The 20,700-nt window shown below is 45.2% G+C and overlaps 1 protein-coding gene across 4 annotated transcripts in view; it reads right to left on the minus strand.

The window, feature by feature from the left end:
- Positions 1 to 20,700, minus strand: part of ABHD12 (abhydrolase domain containing 12, lysophospholipase) — a 66,452-nt gene that overhangs the window by 10,862 nt on the left and 34,890 nt on the right. For 3 of the 4 annotated variants that reach the window (XM_084774895.1, XM_084774897.1, XM_084774896.1), the window contains 4 exons: positions 12,998 to 13,122; positions 7,651 to 7,756; positions 4,334 to 4,453; positions 1,329 to 1,359 (listed from right to left, as the gene is read on the minus strand). In XM_084774895.1, the coding sequence (XP_084631021.1) occupies positions 1,329 to 1,359; positions 4,334 to 4,453; positions 7,651 to 7,756; positions 12,998 to 13,122 (382 nt within the window). Of the gene's footprint in view, positions 1 to 1,328; positions 1,360 to 4,333; positions 4,454 to 7,650; positions 7,757 to 12,997; positions 13,123 to 13,420; positions 13,544 to 20,700 lie in introns of those variants that run through there. The other variant, XM_084774898.1, reaches the window with a different exon arrangement.

Below are 20,700 nucleotides of genomic sequence, written 5' to 3' on the forward strand. Positions count from 1 at the left end.
TGGAATTAAAGGAATGTGCCACCTCTGCCCAGAAAATTTTTCTATTACTTTAAAAAAAATTCCTACAGTTTAATTAGCTTCCTTGTCCATTCTTATTAAGATCATTATTCATAGCCAATTGATAGTGGCACACGCCTTTAGTCCCAGCCCTCAGGAGGCAGAGGCAGTAGATCTTTGAATCTGAGGCCAGCCTGATCTACTAAGCGAGTCCAGGACAGTCAAGGCTATACAGAGAGACCCTGTCTCAAAACAAAACAAATCACTAAGCATGTGCAGCGTACAATACCCTGGCTTGGGTATGCCTAGAACATGAAAGAGCCTTCCGTGCCACCACTGTCACCCACAGCTACTGAGCACTCCACCCTTAGGGAGCCATAGCATTTCCCAGGCAGCCTAGTGAATCCTCCCAAAGCCTTGTGGACCTCCACAAAGAGATTCTTTTCTATTACAGAACCATCAAGGGAACTAGAATCTTCTCGGCCACTTGCCTTTCCTGCCTTGATCCATTTACTCAGAGGAATAAAAACTTCCCACTACCCACAGCAAAACAGGCCCCCATATCTGTGCATATTCTCTTCTACCCTATTATATATAGACAACTAAGGAGAGGAAGACAGGCATGGCCAGGCCAAGCGTGCTCTACCAAGGTTCCAAGACCCAAGATCAAGAAGAAAATCACAGTGCCAGCAAGATGGCTCGACAGGTAATAATCTGAGTTTGATCCCCAGGACTCACAAGGTACAAGGAAAGAATCAACTTCCACAAACTGTACTCTGACTTCCACATTCGCACGATGGTGCAAGACAGACATACAGACACAGACACACAGACAAACAGACTCAGACACACACAAACCCACAGGAAAAAAAAAAGGGGGATTCGATGTCATGCCCAAGGCATAAACATTTATCTGCAGGGGCTTCTACCAAGCCTGTCTGCTACTTGGCTCAAATGCCAAATGCCACCTTTATATTCCCTACACTCTAAGGGTCATCCTGCAGTAAGGATAGCTCCCACAGCCCTTCTATATTTATATTTATATTCCCTACACTCTAAGGGTCATCCTGCAGTAAGGATAGCTCCCACAGCCCTTCTATATTTAAGAAACACATTAAAAACAATGGCAAATGCTTTTCACATCATTAGCAAATACCTGAGAAAGAATCTCCAAAGTGTATGCATTGGTTCTGGAGCCCACCAAGAAGCAGCACAATGGAAGAACCATGGGAGAACTAGGCAGGCATCACCTCCCAGCACGCCCATGACTGGGGACTGTTCAAGTGACCCTGTCTGTTCCAGCACTGCTCCTTTGGGCCATCTGCACTTACCTTGTACAGTTCCACACGGTGGTCACCACCTCTGAAAAGGAGGGAAACAGGAAGTGGTGTTAGTGCCCTTGCTCAAGGTAGGGCACAGGATATCACTCAATAGTTTGGGGCTAGAGAGATGGCTTAGTGGTTAAGAGAACTGGCTGCTCTTCCAGAGGACCCAGGTTCAATTTCCAGCATCTATTTGGCACCTCATAACTGTCTGTAACCCCTGTTCCAGGGGATCTGAGACTCTCATACAACAATATAAATAAATAAATTATATATTTAAAAAGAATACTTTGTATTAAAAAAAACAAAACAAAACTTTGGGATCCCAAAGCTAGATGATGGCTTAGTAGTTAAGAATGCTTACTGCTAGCTGGGCGTGGTGGTGTATGCCTGTGAGCCTAGTACTCAGAAGGGCAGAGGCAGGCGGATCTCTGAGTTCGAGGCCAGCCTGGTCTACAAAGCAAGTCTAGGACAGCCAAGGATACACAGAGAAATCCTGTCTTGGGGATGGGGGGCTATGGCAAACACTTTTTATTTCTAGCATCTTAGGGGTATTTCTTAATTAGCATGTGTTTTTAAATTTTTCAATAGAAACGGGTACTTAAACAGCCCTAGATTATTTTTTTGTTTTTTTGAGACGGGTTTCTTTGTGTAGCCTTGGCTGTCCTGGAACTGTATTTGTAAACCAGGCTGGTCTTGAACTCACAGAGATCCACTGTCTCTGCCTCCCAAGTGCTGGGATCAAAGGCCTGCGCCACCACACCCGGCTTTAACAGCCCCAGATTTAAAAGACACATGGACAACACTACACACCCCCACCCTGCCTGCCCATGCCCTCCCTAGCTCCCCAGGGCCAGGGCCACGTGTGTGTACGGAAACTGTGTCCCAAAAAACCGTGTCCAGGTACTTTTCTATTTTGCTCCTCATTTCCTATCTGGAACCCCTGGCCATGGGGGCTCCTTTCCGCCTGCTGCCTCTTCACATGCCGTACACACAGGTGGGATGCATGTAGACACAGGGAAGTGAGCCCTGGATCTAGCTGCTGGACCTTCATCAGGAGACTCTTGATAACTCCTCATGTATGAAAATGGCTTGCTCCCCAGCAGACTAGAGTCTTAAAACCAAGCCCTTCTTATTTCTTATTCCCTTCTTCATCCTTCAAACCATTTTCCTTCTCTTACAATGAGTACTGAAACCATTTCAGGTATATGGTGAGTGGAAACGCCACTGCACGGACGTGTGCATGAATCAGAGGAGGGTAACCAATACACTGCAGCACAAAAACACAAAGAAATGCTCTCAGGTCCAGAAGCAAATCCTGATAGATGGTTTGAGTTGTCTATCCCCGCCCCCAAACTACCCCCATTGACTGAAAAAAGAAAGTGGGGCTGGGAGCTCAAAAGCTACGCCTTCTAGAGACTTCAATGCTATATGATTGTTGAGACAGATGGAGCTGGCCAGGAGACTCTGCTTAAGCAGAGAGGGATAGCCAGAAGAGAGTGTTAGTAAGTGAGCCAAAGCCTTTGAGAAATGAGGCTCAGATAGGACTAGACAGAATGCAGACACTATAGGCAGTAGGAAGGCACAGTAAATAATTGAAAGTCACCATATTCCTTTCAGATATAAAGCTACAGCAAAGCTTTGTCCTTCTTATTTAACATGTGACTATCAGAAACATGTCACAGCCAACTACAATATTCTCATTTATGGAAAGATTCTACAAAAGCTGTTTATAGCTACTTGGTCTTTGAAAAGCAGAAAAGAAACCTATTGCAGCTTGTCCCCAACAAAGCAAACTGCAAACTCTACAGAAACAGTAGCCAAACAGTCTGTTCTTGGCACACAGACCAGCCTTGTGGCTTGTGCTTCTGGGTTGTTTTCACAATGTTCTCTTCATGGCTCCACAGAAGGTATCTACCCAGGACTGCCGTCCCCTCTAGAAAGACCCATACACTGTTCTTCTTGCTGTTTCTACCTATAAAAGGTCTACCCTGCAGGTACCCTCCCACTGCCCTGCTGCTGAAGGGTGGCCTCCCTTCTGGCTCCTGCAGGTTCACAGGCAACCCAAACAAGCACAGAGAAAGGGGCCCTATTGTTTCCAAACAATGCTTGCCTAAGAAAAATGCACTTCCCCTGCCCTTCTGAACAACATGCTTTGGTATAAAAAGAACATGGCTCTTTTGGTGGGAGAGCAACTCCAGCTTAAGTCAGCCTGAAGTCCAAGGGCTTAAACCCACTCATGAGAAGCATCTAGGATAAAATAAAAGGCCCAAATGGACAAAGTATGTACTTTCTTAACAGCCCACTAAGACACTGATGTTACTTGTGTCAAGGCTGTCACCAGACGGACAGACAGACAGTCAGCTTGCCCCACATAGGCAGCCCAGGACAGACATGTTCATGCATGCTCAACCTTTAGGCTCCCTTGTCTCTTTCAGACAGGGGGCAGCAGGGCCTGCCTTTTCATATAGCTGCCCTCGCCTACACTCTGGTGCTATCTTACAGGTAGGGCACACCAGGGATAACAAACATGGAAAGGTGAAAGGGAGTCAGCATTTTCCTTAAGGGTGCACCGCGACCACCAATGTCATCATGACCCCTTGAGTGACTACCACTTCCTTAAAGAGAAGCCCTGACTCTTAAACTACATTCTAGCAGACACATTACTCTTTGACCCAAAACAGGAAGAAAAGACACCCCATGGCTGGAGGAGCTCTTTGACAGAGACATATATATCCTCCTCCACCTGATGTTAGGGGCAACTTGCAAAGATGCTTGCTGCTCAGCACTCTCTCCCAGGGAGCTCTGGGCAGGTGAGACCCACAGGGCCTTAGCACGTAGGTCTGCTTCTAAGCTCTCCCAGTCCCAGAAGAACTCTACCTTTGCTTTGTTCTGGAGAAGCTCTCCTTGCACGGAGTAAACCTGATTACCTGGAACACAGGCCCGCTTCACACAGTCTAAGCTAAAAAGAAGCCAGGTGCCACACAGAGGTCACACCATTTGTGCGAGCTTACCTGGTGCCTGCATTCCCATGCAGGTATAGAATGATGGGGTGGTTAGAAGCCAGAGCGTCCTCATACCACATCTGGTCCTTCCCTTGGGCATTTTTCCACCAGACGGAGGGGATGGTGTGCCTGGAGACAGAAACAGAGAGGGCAGCAAGGTTAGATGCCCCTTCTGTACACAGTGGCACCTAATGAAGGTCTGCGGAGACAGAAAGCAGCAGAGCTCCTGTCTACAAACAAGTGGACAGAGGGGTGGGTGGCGCATTATCTTATCCCTAAAATAAGTAACTGGAACTGTAAGCTACAAGGTCAGCTGATGACAGCCTTAGAGAGAGCAAAAGGGGCTCTTCTTGGTCAAATAGCTTGTTCTGGTGGCCTTTAACCAAATGTGAGAGAAATCTGCCCTGTATTAACTAGTAGAACCTTCCTGAACTCTAGAGCCACAAATACACAGACAAATTCCTCATTGTCCCCAGGTTGACCCAGGCTCTTGGATATTGCTATTCTAATTGGCCAAACTTTCTTTGAGAGATATACAAAGGCCAACATGAGTCTGTTCATTACTGGGGAGGGTCTAAATTGATGTCTACTTTTCCTCTAAAAATCTTAGCCAAATTCATCCTAGACATCAATGACATAAATCTCATAAAAATTTTACTCATTTTAATGTATTGTTCATGTCCATTCATGAGGATCACATGTTGGAGATTGGTCTGCTATACTTTGAGGCTAATTACTGCTTCCTATCTTTGTATCCCAAGGTTGCTATGTAACCTTGTCTAAGGAATTTCTTGTTTGACCAATAAAAGGCCATCACACCTGGGCAGGGCACACAGGATAGGCATGGCGAAGATTCCTGGGCTTTGGAAAACAGAAAGAATCTTGGGGAGGAGGGAGACCGGAAGAGAAAGAGGAAGGAGAACGCCATGGGTTAGGCACATGGCTGGCGCTGATGGAGATTTGGCCCTCATGACTATAATTAGCAAGTATTTGGGATTATGGATAGGAGGTAGCTCAATAGAAATTACTAGAAGCAGATGGCAAGAGATTGGGGCAGGGTGTGGGTTACCTGCCCCACTATGGGAAGTAGTTTAGGGGACTAATATCTGTCCTGCCCCAGGTTAACTAAGGCTGTTTTAAAATACAACAGGTGTCTGTGTCTTCAGTGATGCAGGTTAGAAAATATTGCCACAATAATAATTGTAGGCATAATAAACATTAGGCCCTATTGATAAATCAACCACAACATCACATTTTTGTGTTTCTAGCCACTATAATTATATTAATAGTTCCAGAGCCTTGAGAGGCTATGGCAGGAAGATTGCTACATGCTATGAGTTCTCAGCCAGCATAGGCAATATATAGCATTGATGGGGTAGTGGGCTAAGTCGGTAGACCTATTTTTGATGTTTGGAGCAGACATTCTCTAGAAGCCAGACTATCACATTTGGAACTCTAGGCAGAGGCCCAGTGTGCACACCTCTGGCCTGTTGGTAGCAGGCAGCTGACACTCAGCTGATAGCCAAGAATGACCCTTGGGCCTTTGCAGATGCTGGTGGGAGAACCTAAGGAGATGGTGGTGAGGGCCTGTTGCTTCCTAAGGCCCAAGGTCATGGAATGGCTTAGGCAGACAGACACAGGCAGCAGCTGCTGTCTTCTACCTTGAATTTGTGTGGCGATCACTAACCTCTTCTGGGTACTTAACAATGCACATAGGTGCTATCAGTGCTTTCTGCCTAAGTACCACCATGGCACTCCTCCTGAACAGAACCTTGCTCCTGGTTAAGGGCCAATCATTCTCCCCCATATACAGCTCCAGACAAAACAGGTCAGATTCTTGACAGTCCCAAAAGAACACATGGGTCAGGCACTGCTCAATTAAATCGAACCAGAAAAGACAAAAAGACTCTACTCCCAGCGTCCACTGCTGAGTACAAAAGCCTCCCTCCCTTCTTGTTCTCGCCTCTTCCCCAGAGGCTGTCAATTGAAGCATCTGAAGGTCCTCCTATCCATACTGGCAGGTCCTCCCATGCACACTGGCAGGTCCTCCCATTCATACTGGCAGGTCCTCCCATGCACACTGGCAGGTCCTCCCATGCACACTGGCAGGTCCTCCCATGCACACTGGCAGGTCCTCCCATCCACACTGGCAGGTCCTCCCATGCACACTGGCAGGTCCTCCCATGCACACTGGCAGGTCCTCCTATCCACACTGGCAGGTCCTCCTATCCACACTGGCAGGTCCTCCCATGCACACTGGCAGGTCCTCCCATTCACACTGGCAGGTCCTCCCATGCACACTGGCAGGTCCTCCCATCCACACTGGCAGGTCCTCCCATCCACACTGGCAGGTCCTCCCATGCACACTGGCAGGTCCTCCCATCCACATTGGCAGGTCCTCCCATGCACACTGGCAGATCCTCCCATGCACACTGGCAGGTCCTCCCATGCACACTGGCAGGTCCTCCCATGCACACTGGCAGGTCCTCCCATGCACACTGGCAGGTCCTCCCATCCATACTGGCAGGTCCTCCCATTCATACTGGCAGGTCCTCCCATGCGCACTGGCAGGTCCTTCAATGCACACTGGCAGGTCCTCCCATCCACACTGGTAGGTCCCTTCCATCCACACTGGCAGCCTACTCACAGGGCTCATTTATAAACTTCTCACGGTTTGTTTCTAAGGTGGGTTTCTAAGGCTGCAACTGAAAAACCCAGCTAAGATAAAGGGGCAGTTATTCAGAGCTGCTTCTGAGAGAAAAAAGAAAATGCTCATGCAGGTCTGGTCAATTTTCACCCATTTGTTTAGGAATCACAATTTACATAAAAAGCCATTAAAATATATTCCAAGGAAACTACAGAGAAGTCATTGGGCTTAAGTCCAGTGTAAATTTATGGAAGAAAAAAAAACTAAATTACTCTCTCACAGGCTCCTGACAAGGGCTACAGGTTATAGCCATTCACTTCCCTGAAAAGGTAACATTCAAGTCTACTTCCGATTGTGTGCTTACATTCTTTTTGTCTCTAGATTGTTTTTTGTTTTTTTTAAACTTTGGAAATAAGACTCTAAAAACGATGTGGTCACAAAGCCTTTGCTGTTTCAAAAAACCTCAGTAGAGTTTGTGCCATCTCACCCCCATCACTGAGATCAAATTTAGCTGAGCTCTTCCCTTGGCCTTAAGAATGGTGAAGATAAAAACAAACAACAGTACCACAATTCCCATGTCAAGGACACTGTCTGAGCCAAGCAGGGCTCTTGCGGCCTCCTGAAGAGGCCAAAGAAGCTAGTGCCTCTCTACCTAGCATCCTTAGCTGAAGACACTCACCAGACTCCAATAGTCACATCATCCTCTGGCTGGAGGTAGTAATTGCAGGTATGATTCAAACCTTGATCCTGTGGTTTTTTCAAGTCAATGAAATAGGGAACTCTCACTGTAGGGGACAAAGAGATGAAGTCAAGGTTAGTGGAGAGGTTGGACACACACACAAAGAAACACTTCTGCTCACCCATGCATTCACATGCATGATTAAGCATACAAAACACACACTCACTACAGTACATACGCCCTCACACGGTGAAACTCTCAAAAACACTGAATGCTTTTCTGTCAGGATTTTGCCACGTGAGAGGCAAACCTCAGGGAAGGGATAAAACTAAGATTGAAAACACTGCAGTAAAAGCACAGGCTGGTAGGAGCCTGGAGCTGGTAAGGTTGTTCAAGGGGAAGACAGAAGCAAGAGAAGGGAAGGTCTTTAACATAAGAAGCTGGCACTACACAGACGGGGAGAAGACCGGCCAAAAAGCTCAGCTAAGCCATAGCTGAAGACCGGGGCCGGGGAGCTGGAAGCGGCACTGGGAAAGGGATAATGGATAAGACTGGGGCACAGGAGGGAAAGAACGCACAGAGGTTCTCAAGTTTCAGGTACCATCACTTAACCCAGGAAAAGGCAGCAAAATGGATGAATCCAGAGCCTTGTCCACAGTGAACTCAAGGGACTATGTGGAGTCTTACAATCAATAGTTATCTGCCAGTAAGGCCACAATTGGATAAAATGGTATGCCAAACTAAGGGGGCTCATGAAACACCAGCTATGGGAAACATGCAGGACAGAGTAGATGGGAGGGACATTGTCCTACTGTCACTGCAAACACAAGCAAAGGACATCAATACCTGCAACCACATCATGTGTGTCCAGGAGAGAGGATGTAGAAAGACACACACCAAGTGTGAGTGTGCAGAGAGACTGACTTCTGGGTGATCATGATCTCTAGAAGGAATCCACTGACAGCTTCTTTTGTTTTTTGGGGTTTTTTTGTTTGTTTGTTTGTTTTTTGTTTTTGAAGAGGGTGGGTTTTCAAGACTCACTTCATACAGCATACAGCAGATCTAACTCACTTCCTTAAATGCCACTGGGCCTCAGTGAATATTTGGTGAATAAATGAGCCATCTGACTCATGAGGACATGGGGATGCAACGTGCTCCTTCTCCAGGAACTCCTCTGGGCCTCTCCATAACGCTGTGTGGGGCTTCCTCACTGCCATCCTAATTCACATTCCACTGAAGAAGCAAGCTGAAGCTCCAAAGCTCCTCCCACATTTCTGGTATATGCTTCCCCCACACTCCTAGGACTGAGGACCATGACCTCACTTAGAAACAAGGCCCTTTCAGAGTAACAAAGCTTAAATGAGGTCACCAGAGTAACTCCTAACCCATCATGACTAGCTTACTTCTAAAAAGGGAGAGCACTTGAGGACTGTGAGTAGATCGGGCGAGGTTTGTACAAGCCAAGACATCAACACCCGCAGGCCACTGCCAGCTAATGAAACAGGCAGGAAATGGTGGAGTGCTTGCCCACTATACGCAAGGCCCTGGAGTTCCACCCCTAGTACAGAAAGAAGGGAAGAAGGAGAAGAGAAACAAAGGATGGACTCTATCCAGGTCCTCAGAGGATGCCAAGACTTTGATCTTAGACTTCAGCCACCAGGACTGTGAGACAGCATTTTTGTTTAAGACACCCAGCCTGCAGACCTGCCAGGGAAACGGACACAGTCAAACTAAGGCACTCCGATTTTATTCTGTCAACGGTTATACTGGAGACTTGGGAGTCTGCTGGCATGGAAGCAAAAGAAACGAGACCAAGCAAGGAATCCATGCAAGGCTTTAATGGGGCCCCAGCTTACAAGGAGAAAGGAGCTAGTGCTGGCTGCTCCCTGAACAAACAGACAAGCAGGCCTTTACTGGTTGGCCTGAAGGTGGAATGGAGGCTGTAGACTCTGGGTACTAGAGCTGCTGGAAGATCTTCAGGGGCAGAAGACCTGCCTCGTCCCATGTCTTAGGTTTATTTATTTATTTTTCTACATGACTGTGTGTGATTTGAAAGAGAAATATCCACTGTAGTCCCATGGATTTGGGGTGGGGATATAGCAGGGGCAGGGTGGTACAGCCTTGCTGGGTCTCAGCACACTTCCAGTTCTGTTTTCTGCTCCTACTCCCATGCCAGCTGCTTGCTGCTGTGCACCCCAATATGATGGACTTATCCCCCTCTGGAACCATAAGCTAAAATAGACTCTTTTTTACGGAGGCTGGAGAGATGGCTCAGAGGTTAAGTGCACTGAGACTGCTCCTCCGGAGGTCCTGAGTTCAATTCCCAGCAACCACATGGTGGCTCACAACCATCTATAATGTGATCTGGTGCCCTCTTCTGGCCTGCAGATGTACATGCAGGCAAGGCACTGTATACATAATAATAAGTAAATAAATCTTAAAAAAAATAAAACAGACTCTTTCATAAGTTGCTTTTGGTCACAATGTTTTATTATAGCAACAGAAAAGTAACTAATACAATGGCCGTCTAAACACTTGGAATAAACTCACATACTTTGCTTCACTCTGGCTCATCCTGAAATTCTTTTCTGCAGTGTAGTCAAGAATCTGTCTTTACTTGAATAGAGATCCCTAAGGGGTAGGAGAACTCAGGCTGCTGGTGGCTGTGCTGGGATGTATCCCCTGCTCTGCAGACAAGGTGACTTAGAACTATAAAGATCCAAGTCAGGTGCCCACTGGTCACCTGAGACTCATATCAGTTGTGCCTCTGAAGGTGGAATTACAGCCACCCTCCCAAGGGAAGAAAGGTTTGGAACATTTGGTTTCCCCAGCTCAGCATCCTAATAGACTCAGCACTGTGTACAGAGGAGGCCAATACAGAAACATGAAGCACCCTGACATTCTGGGATTCTGGCTTTACGAGGATTAGCAGCTACTCTAGAAAGCTTCCAAGCCAAGGAAATTCAGCAACTGGAAAGCTTGTTCCACGCGACCAGATCATCTCAGGAAGCCGGTCTGCCAGTTCACCTTTATTCCTGACTTAGTCAGCCATGGAAAGGGAAGCTAGGGAATACCTTGAAGTCAGTAGAGGCTGCCCCTCAGGTCCTTGCCTATGCAGACCTTGGCAGAGGGCCTGGTCAGTCTCCAGGTTCACACGCCCCCCAGAGAACTCTGTTTCAGCAACCAACTGGCCAATATGGATCTGAATGACCAGAAATGGCCACATACAGGAAATTGAGATAAGGAATGCATTAGGTGGAGGTAGCTTGAGTGCAACCATGAGATTGCCTGGATCAGACGTGTGGCTCGCTCTTTCTGGCCAGTTTTGGCTCCCTCTCCTCCCAAGTGGATATTACGTCTCTCTTAGTCATCAACACTCTGTGGTCCCCATGACTGTGGGATGCTGCATGAAGCCCACCCTGTGGAGGCACTGATCCACACAATAGCTAAAGCAGGAGCAGAGAGCGTGGCTCAAGAACATCACAACAGAAATGGGCGCCTACACAGAGCTTTCATTACTCCACGCTCCACAGATGTGGTCCAACTCTCCCCACCATCGCTCACAGGATCCTTGCAAGCAGGGCTTGGCTGACTAGGTGCCAAGCAGCAGAGAGCACAACCCTAGGCTACATGGGTCAGTTCTAAGGGGTAAACAATAAATTACTGCCCTGGTGTTTCATGTTTGCAAATCCCAGCTTCTTTTCTGTACCATCTTTAAAGAAAAGCAACCCTGCCTTGGTTTTGGTGTGATTATGTTTCTTCTTAAGTTTATTCCTTACAAGTCACCAAACAGAGATCACAAATTCCTAGACGTTTGGGAACCTTCCACTTGAAAAACTAAAATACCTCTTAATATACAACACATGTATATCTATTTCCCTTACTAGCTTAAAGAATAGAAATTCCTTGGTAGTATCTTCCAGTTTTCTGTAATTAAGTCTGTTTATAGACTGAACACCCCAAATTTATAAAACCAGACCCTATGGTGCCTTGAATTCTTTTACTACTGGGGGTTGTTGAAGCCTAAGACATACTTCCCACGTGCCCTGCATCCTTGGCTCTGCCATATCCTCTGGTCCACTCTCACATGGACTGGACCCTCACAGTACATGTCTACCTGCCTGAAGCTTGCCTGCTGTCTCACAATATCAAGCCAGCTTGAGTCTCAAGCTCCCAAACATACAAGGGCCAGGCTCACTCTGGTGAGGAGTCCACATCATGCCATCCCACCTGTGACCATAGCCACTGTCAAGGCTGTCGTTAATGCCCCCCACCCTCCTTCGCTTCATCGTGGGTACAAAATGGTACTTTTGAAAGGACTGTTTCTACCAAACACACCGGGACCCTCTCTGCCTTATGCCCCTATAGCAAAATACTTCTTCACCTTTTCCTTCATCTTACCCACAGACAGCTTTGGAACCACACAGGGTCCATGTTAACTCAAGGACCTAAAACTATGTTTCATAAAGAGCCCAAATTCCACAAAAACCAAAATGTGTCAATTTTTTTCTTTTATGGAAAACAAAATAGGTTTAAAAAAAGAAAAGGATCAATAATAATAACTTTACAATAAAATTTTAATTTAAATAATTTATTTAGATTAAATCTCAATTGTTATCCCATCACTTGTATCTTCCTGTTCCCCCCTCCCTCCCTCTTTCACTCTATTCCCCTCTCCTAGGTCTGTGACAGAAGGGGACCTCCTCCCCCACCATATGATCACGGCCTCTCAGGTCTCATCCTGGTAGCCTGCTTCCCCTTCCTCTGAGTGCCACCAGGCCTCCCCACCAAGGGGAAGTGGTCAAATAGCAGGCACCAGAGTTCATGTCAGAGTCATTCCCCACTCTCCACACAACTGTGGGGAATGTGCTGTCCATCGGCTAGAACTGAACAGGGGGAATAATAACTTTTTAAAAAATCCCCAAGGCCTCATTATTATTATTTTAAAGACACTGATCTTTTCTATGGTTTCAATGAACCTAGACTACACACGTGGCAACATGTCTCTAATATGACAGCTTCAAATAGCTGGCCATGCTGTTGAAATTCTCACGTGCAATACAGTCAGTCACCTAGCAGCCCAAATGCAACACTGGATGGTAATGCCATTATTGCTATGTCCCTCAACTGACAAAGGCGCAGAGGCCTGCCAGGGTCACAGGCTCATACTATCCCTGAATTTGGCTGGTGGCTCTGTTTCCCTACACATTGTACACTTAAAATCTGTACATTTTACTACACGTAAATTCAATCTCAGTTAAAATTAAAGAATGCCCTTTAAAGTCAGACAACATCATAAAAATAAACTCCAAATAAAATTAAAGAAAAATTGATAGAGAAGACTTACCGAAATTCAAAAAAATCAGTTTGGCCTGTATCCCAGGACACAGTTTGACAAGAAAAGGAATGGCAATGTAGAACCCCAGAACACAGAGAAGTATCTTCCTCAGTCGGAACCACAGGCTCTTTCGTCTGTGAAACAGAAACAAGACGGGTCAAAAGGCAGTAGGTGCAATTTTGCCAGTTTATCAACAGCGCCTGCACTGTCTAACCAAGGGCCACAGGCTTCCTTCCACACAGGGGACACTGCCATTGAGAAAGCTGTCTCCCATCTGCTTTTGTTACAATCGCTGACATAATCTTTTGAGTTTTCAACTGTACTAGAGGGAAAGTTTTATTTCTTAAAAGGCAAAGACACCACCCTGATGATCTGTTACACTGGCCCCTGCTTAAGACCAGCACAGACAAGGGCCCTCAGAAAGCATCCCACCTGATATCAGACCCCCGCTTCCACCTCATCCTGGCAAAGAGTGGCTTCTCTGGGCCTCGAAGCCTCACTGCTGCTAAGCTGCTTTGATCCAGCCCAGTGCTGAGTTACTCATTAGCTGTTCGTGGGAAGGAGGAAGTACCTCCGACCAGGACATCTGCAGAACCTGCCCAACCAGGTCCCAGAGACTGCAGAGGCTGAAAATGAGACCAACCCTTAGACCCATCCCACGGAAAACCTTTCTGGAGGGTTGGTGCCTCAGCTCTCAAAGACTCTTCTGATTCCCGGGTCTCTTCCTTAAGCCTCTTCCCACTACCCTTTAAAAGGTGTCTGTACTCTTTTCAAATCTGTAGTCTTGCACTATCCTCTAGATGTCATCTGAGGAGTTAAAACTGAGGAGTTAAAATGGGGGCCGCCACAGAGGACTTGACTAGCTCACACAGAGCCCTGAGTTCTAGCACCACTCACATCCAAAGAGGAATGCTGGCTGAGCTCAAAGCCAGTCTATGCCACATTTTTGTCGCTTTTAGTTTCTTCTTGGTACGTTATTTTAACATTTTAAAAAGTAGATGATGTCCATCTTATGTAAGCTGTTTCTAAACATAAAGAAAAAAAGACAGTAATAGAGCATACGTCAAGTCCTGGGTCTGATCCCAAAACCAGAAAGGAAAAGGAGAGATTGGCTTCACTGTGTACAGGAAGCATCACTCAAAAACAAAACAAAACAAAATAAAAAAAACCAAAACACACACACACACACACACACACACACACACACACACACACACACACACACACACAGAGTAACTTCTATATGGTTACATGCAGCAGTGGTTTTCTCCGTGATTTTGCCATGTACATCTAGTCTGAAGATACCACCAGCTTTGTCTGTCCATCTGCTCACCGGTGAGCACTGATTTAGTTTTAGTTTGGGGACACTGTGACTGAAGCTGCCAACAACACTTGATGAGTCTTTATGTGGATAATGCTTTGTGTCTCCTGAGGCATAAGAGCCCACACCACTGAATGCTTTCCAATACAATAGCAGAACAGTGAACAGACTGTGGGGGGATACAGAGCGAAGAATATTTCCAGTGCCCCAAAATTCCTACGTACCCCTCCCCGTCAGCTTCCCTGACCTCAGCCCCAGCGTCACTATGCCACTTTTCTGTCCCACAGTTTTGTCCTTTCTAGATTTTTAGATAAATAGTCATATAGCTTCTTTTGTGGCTGCCTTACTAACCTGTCATAGTGCCTTTGGGTTCATCTATGCTGTTGCACGTGTCAGTAGTCTAATGTACATTTTAAAAATCATCTTAGGTACTACTTAGAAATAGCCCAGAAAAAAGTCATTGACTCCAGCAAGACTCAGATGGACACACTGAGTCAGAGTGCTGAATGAGAGACCAAGTGACAGAGCAGTTCCCAGGTGCACTGCAGGCTCATGTGCCCCAAGATCCTGTACAGGGCCAGTGAGATCATGGACTTTTATGATGCTGATGTGAAATTTTCCCCTTTCTTTCCCATCTAAGTAAGTATAATGGAAGTGCCTAGATATTGCACCTCATGTGGTATAGGTAAGCATGAATGCACTAGATAGGCAGAGCCACCTGGCCTCTGAGCTGTCTGGGTTTTAGAGAGCTGTGAAACCATGGGGCCAATGGTATGGTTCTGTGGGTAAAGGTGGTGCTGACTGTGATCCCCTAAGCCAGAAAAAGGAAGAACAGAACTTAACTTCTTCAAGTTGTTTTCTGACTTCCCATGTGTGATCACAAGTAAATAGGTAAATGTAATTTTAAAAAAGAAATCTGTGAAAATATGAATGTCCTTCTCACTGAAACTTATAGTAGAAAAAAATTTTTTTTTCCTTTTTGTTTTTGTTTTTGAGACAGGGTTTTCTCTGTGTAACAGTCCTGTCTTTCCTGGACATGCTTCTGTAGACCAGGCTGGCCTCAAACTCACAGAGATCTGCCTGCCTCTGCCTCTCGAATGCTGGGATTAAAGACGTGCACCACCAAGCCCGGCTGAAAATAAAAATTTTTGTAACTAATGCTCTTATAGTGACATGCAATGCATTTATGACTATTAATGTGTAAATTAATGTACATTTTCAGCCTCCTGGGTGTTAGGATTATAGCTATAAGCCGTAATGCTCAGAAACTGCTTTGGCTGTAACTTTCCTCGCTGTCAGTTAGTCTCCTGCAGTGAGCAGCCTGTCCTTGGTGGCTGGTGGAAAAGAAGACTGGCCTCAAGGCTCACATAGTTCTAAGGGAACACATCTCTTCCTCCGAGACCCTGAACGGAACCTGGAGTCCTCCTGGAGGCTCGTGTGTCTCTGAGCTTCATAGACTCGAGTCCACGGCCACATTTTCCCCCTCAAACTGTATTATCACTCAATGTGTTTTCTTTAAAAAGCTACTTAGTGCACTGACAAGACTCAGCGGCAGTGAAACAGAAGGGAAGTGTGAAAATAGATGTGATCTCCAGCTTCCCTAGGCCAGCCCCGCACGCCACCTACGCACTTCACTTCTATGCACAGCAGTACTTATGGCACCTGTGGCAGTGCAGTGTCGATCCTCACTGAAGTGACGGTGGCACGACATAGTCCCTGTCTGTCTGTCTGTCTGTCTGTCTCTCATGCTTTTTGGAGGGGAGGTTTCAAGACAAGGGTCTCTCTGTGTAGCCTTGGCTGTCCTGGACTCGCTTTGTAGACGAGCCTGGCCTCGAACTCACAGCGATCCGCCTGCCTCTGTAATGTATTTAAAATGATACATCTAAAGTTCTCTCCCTGCCCTGGGCTTGATTTTTGCACCATAGTTGTGTAAGATGCTACTCTGTAGGGAAGGTGAGATAAAGGAACACTGAACGGTGTGTATATTTTCTTGTAATGCCTGGAGAACTGCTTGGTAAAGATGTGAGATGGTGACTGAAGGTACTGTGCCCTGCATCTGAGGAAGACAGAGCCGGCAGAATGTCTCAGTGGATAAAGGTGCTGTCAAGCCTGATGATCCTAGTTAGTTCCCTCATGGTGGAAGGAGAGAACCAACTCCTACATGTTGTTTTCGACCACACAAGTGTCATGGTGTGTGCGCATACACATGCACACACACATATGTACACACACACACACACTGAGTAAGTAAAATGAAATCCAGGAAATAAAGTGGGAAAACATATATAATATAAGGAAGGTCTTGAGGTGGAAGGAATTCAACATGCAGTTGCAACAATGCAACAGTGAAAAAGGAATACAGGAGGAAGGCACTCCCCTTTGACATGGGGCTAGTTCACATCTATCTCAAACTACTAATCCAAACAAAGTAGACCTTCAGAATGAAACGCCAGTTACAGCAGGATACTCACTGTTGTAACCACAACTTAACACTATCCTGCACATGCAGGTTAAGACAGCTAAGCAAGGGAAACACACACTATAACCCTTGAAACTAAAAGAATATAACATGGTTGATAGTTTCTAAACAAAGCAGAGAAGCTATGGATATAGGTCAGTGGAAGAGTACTCGCTCATCATGTGTGAGGCTCTGAGTTTAATCCCTAGTACCACCAAAAATAATTCAACTGAAAAACTGTTATAAAATTTAAAAGTAAAAAAAAAAAAAAAAAAAAAAATTAAAAAGTCAATGTGAAAGTAATCTGCTGTTCAATAAGTTCCAACAGCTTGCTCACATATAAGGATTTACAAATTAAAATGTATACTGGAGGCTAGACTTATATATTGCTCAGTGGTAGAGACTTGCCTAGCACATGCAAGAACCTGGGTTCAATCCCCAACACCGCAAAATAACAGTAAGAAAAGGACCAAAGCATAACAGAAAATTTCCCCCAGAATCATCTTAACAAGAAACTAAGAAAACAGGGCTGGTGAGATGGCTCAGCAGTTAAGAACACTGGCTGTTCTTCCAGAGGACCTGGTTCAATTCACAGAACCCACATGGCAGCTCACAACTGTCTGGAACTCCAATTCCAGAGGATCTGACACCCTCATACCAATACACGTGAAACAAAATTAAAACTAAAACAAGAGCAATGAAGAAAATAACTGGGCTTCTATACAGCTTAGGGAGAGCTATAACCTCAGCTACTAAGAGAATCCCAAGTTCTGAGTCTGCTGAGGCTGTAGAATAAATGAGGCCTCCCTGAACAACTCAGGGGAATTCTGACTCAAAACAGAATAGAACAGAACAAACAACCCTGCATATTTCAAGATGCTTTTTCTCTTTTGTGATACTATGATAAATGGAATTATTCATCCTAATTTTTATCTTCATTTTTAGGTATTCATTATTACAATACTATGAGATTAAATTTTGCTACACTATTCATATCTGCATCATTACTAGCTTTGTCTATAATTTCTGCTACTTTTGTTTTGGGGTGTGTGTGTGTGTGTGTGTGTGTGTGTGTGTGTGTGTGTGTGTCCCCGAGTGTGTTTTGCTTTTTTTGTAAATTTGTCAGGAATTTCTGCATATAAGATTATTCTGGCCGGGTATGGTGGCTCACAACTCAGCACTATGGAGGCTGAGACGGAGGATTGCCAAGGGTTAGAGGTCAACCTGGGCTACAGGATGAGTTCTAGCCTGGGTTACAGAATGAGACCTTATCTTAAAAAAACAAACAAACAAAAGAAAAACAAAAACACTTTTAATTCTAACACTTGAGAAGCAGAAGCAGGCGAATCTCTGAGTTCAAGGTCAGCTCTGTTTATAGAGTGAGTCCAAGACAGCCAGGGATACACAGAGAAACCCTGGGCTGGAGAGATGGCTCAGTGGTTAAGAGCACTGACTGCTCTTCCAGAGGTCCTGAGTTCAGTTTCCAGCAACCACATAGTGGCTCTATAGTGTGATCTAACGCCCTCTTCTGGCCTGCAGGTGTACAAGCAGGCAGAACAATGTGTACATAATAAACAATTTTTTTTTGTTTGTTTTTTGAGACAGGGTCTCTCTGTGTAGCCTTGGCTCTCCTGGACTCACTTTGTAGACCAGGCTGGCCTTGAACCCACAGTGATCCACCTGCCTCTGCCTCCCGAGTGCTGGAACTAAAGGCGTGCGCCACCACGCCCGGCTAAATAAATCTTTAAAAAAAAAAAAAAGAAACAAATGTGCACACTTTTAATCCCAGCACTCAGGACGCAGAGGCAGGTGGATTGCTGTGAGTTTGAGGCCAGACTGGTTACAAAGCGAGTCCAGGACAGCCAAGGCTACACAGAGAAACCCTGTTTCGAAAAACAGAACAGAACAAAACAAAAATGAAACAAATGAACAAAGAAAGGACTGTGTCATCTGCAAACAGAGTTTTACTTCTATTTAACCTGGATAGTATTTATTTCTGCCTTAACTACTTTGACTAGAACCTTAGTACAATGTTGACTAGGAGTGGAGACACTAGACATTCTTGATTCTGACCTTGGGAGAAGTGCTCAGGTTTTCAGTATTTGAGTCTGAATGTGGGTTTCATGTATTGTGTGTGTGTGTGTGTGTGTGTGTGTGTGTGTGTGTGTGTGTGTGTGTGTGTGTGTGTTTGTGTGTGTTTGTGCGTGTAGGCGCATACAAAGGGCCAGAGAAAAACTTTAGTCATGCTTCTCAGTCGCCGTCTATCTTTTTTTTTTTTTTTTGAGAGAATCTCTCACTCACTTGCAGTTTGGCAAGAAGATGAGCCTGGTGGGCTAGGAAGTCCCAGAGATCACCCTGTCTGTGCCTTCCTAGTGCTGAGATTACAAGCTTACACTACCATGTCTGCTCTTTTTATTGATCTATTTATTGATTCATTTGTGTGTGTCAGAGTTTGTGTATGCCACTTGCATGCAGGTACCGTGGAGGCCAGCAGGGGGTGCAGGAACCCCAGAACTGGAGTTACAAGCATTGTGCGTTGCCTGGTGTGGGTGCTGCGAATTGAACCCAGGTCCTCGCCAAGAGCACTAAGTGCCAGAATCCACTGAGACATCACTCCAGGCCCATGCCTGCTATTTTTCATATGGGTTTTGAGCCATCACATTCAGGTCCTCACACTTGCAAAGTATGTACTTTATTGACTGAGCTATCTTCTCAGCCACACATGATTTTAAAAGATATCTTTCTATTTTGAGTTGGTTTAGGTGTTTTTACGATTAGGAAATATTGGGATTTTTTTCAAGTGCTTTTTGTGTATCTATTGAGATGACTGTATAGTTTGTCTTTTATTCTGTTAATATGGTATGTTCCACTAGTTGACTTTTACATGTCAAACTCACTTATCTTTAGGATAAAATCTCACTTGGTTATGATGTATACTCTCTAATGTGCTGCTGGATTTGGTTTGCTAGCATTTTATTGAGGATTCTGTATCTGCATTCGTGAGTGAGATCACCTATAGTTTACTGAGACTCTGTCCAGTATTACATGATGTTTATTTTATGTAAGAGTTTGTGAAGACAAGTTGTTAGGTTGTCCTCAGAGGTTTGGTACCTTTCTTGTGAGACTGCTGGGTCCTCTCTTTATAAATTTTAAATCATTAGCCCGTCTCCTTGCTGACCATAGGTCTGCTTATTGTGTCTCTCATCAGTCAAGGACAGAGCCTGTATGGCTCTAGGAAGCTGTCATTTCTCCCTCACCCCATTGTCTACTTTAGGCACACAACTATTCGTGGTATTCCTTCATGATCATTTTTTTAAACTTCTGTAAGTATTCAGCACTCATTTTCTAGCCTTCCTGATTTTAGGTATTTATAACTCCTCTCTCTCTCTCTCTCTCTCTCTCTCTCTCTCTCTCTCTCTCTGCGTGTGTGTGTGTGTGTGTGTGTGTGTGTGTGTGTGTGTGTGTGTCTAGCTGAAGATTAGAAGCCAGAGCAGGAACAAGGTGGACAGTATACCCCTCTCTAGCCGGAGACTTAGCTCACGCCGAAGCATCAGTAGACTTGACAATTTTCTCCCAGTGATTTCTCAATTTTATCTTTTCAAAGAACCAATTCCTGACATTATTGATTTTTCTCTCTTCTATTCTCTCTTTCATTAATTTCTACACTATCCTTCATTTTGGCTCCTTTATTTTCATTCTTTTCCTGGGGCCTTAATGTTGAAGGTTATCTTTGAAGTTTCTTTTAGAAAGATATAGATATTTCGTACTGTACGATTACCACCATGCATGGCTTTAGCTATGCCCATAAATTCTGGTTTGTTGTACCTTCCTTTTCATTCTCCTTCAAGTGTCCTTTTATTTCCCCTGTGACTTCCTCTTTGAAAACACTGCTTTTAAGTAGTCTTTTCTCAAAGAATTATTAATGATCTTTAT

The sequence above is a fragment of the Acomys minous genome, assembly GCF_964271855.1.
Source record: "Acomys minous genome assembly, chromosome: 3".
Classification (NCBI taxonomy): domain Eukaryota; kingdom Metazoa; phylum Chordata; class Mammalia; order Rodentia; family Muridae; genus Acomys; species Acomys minous.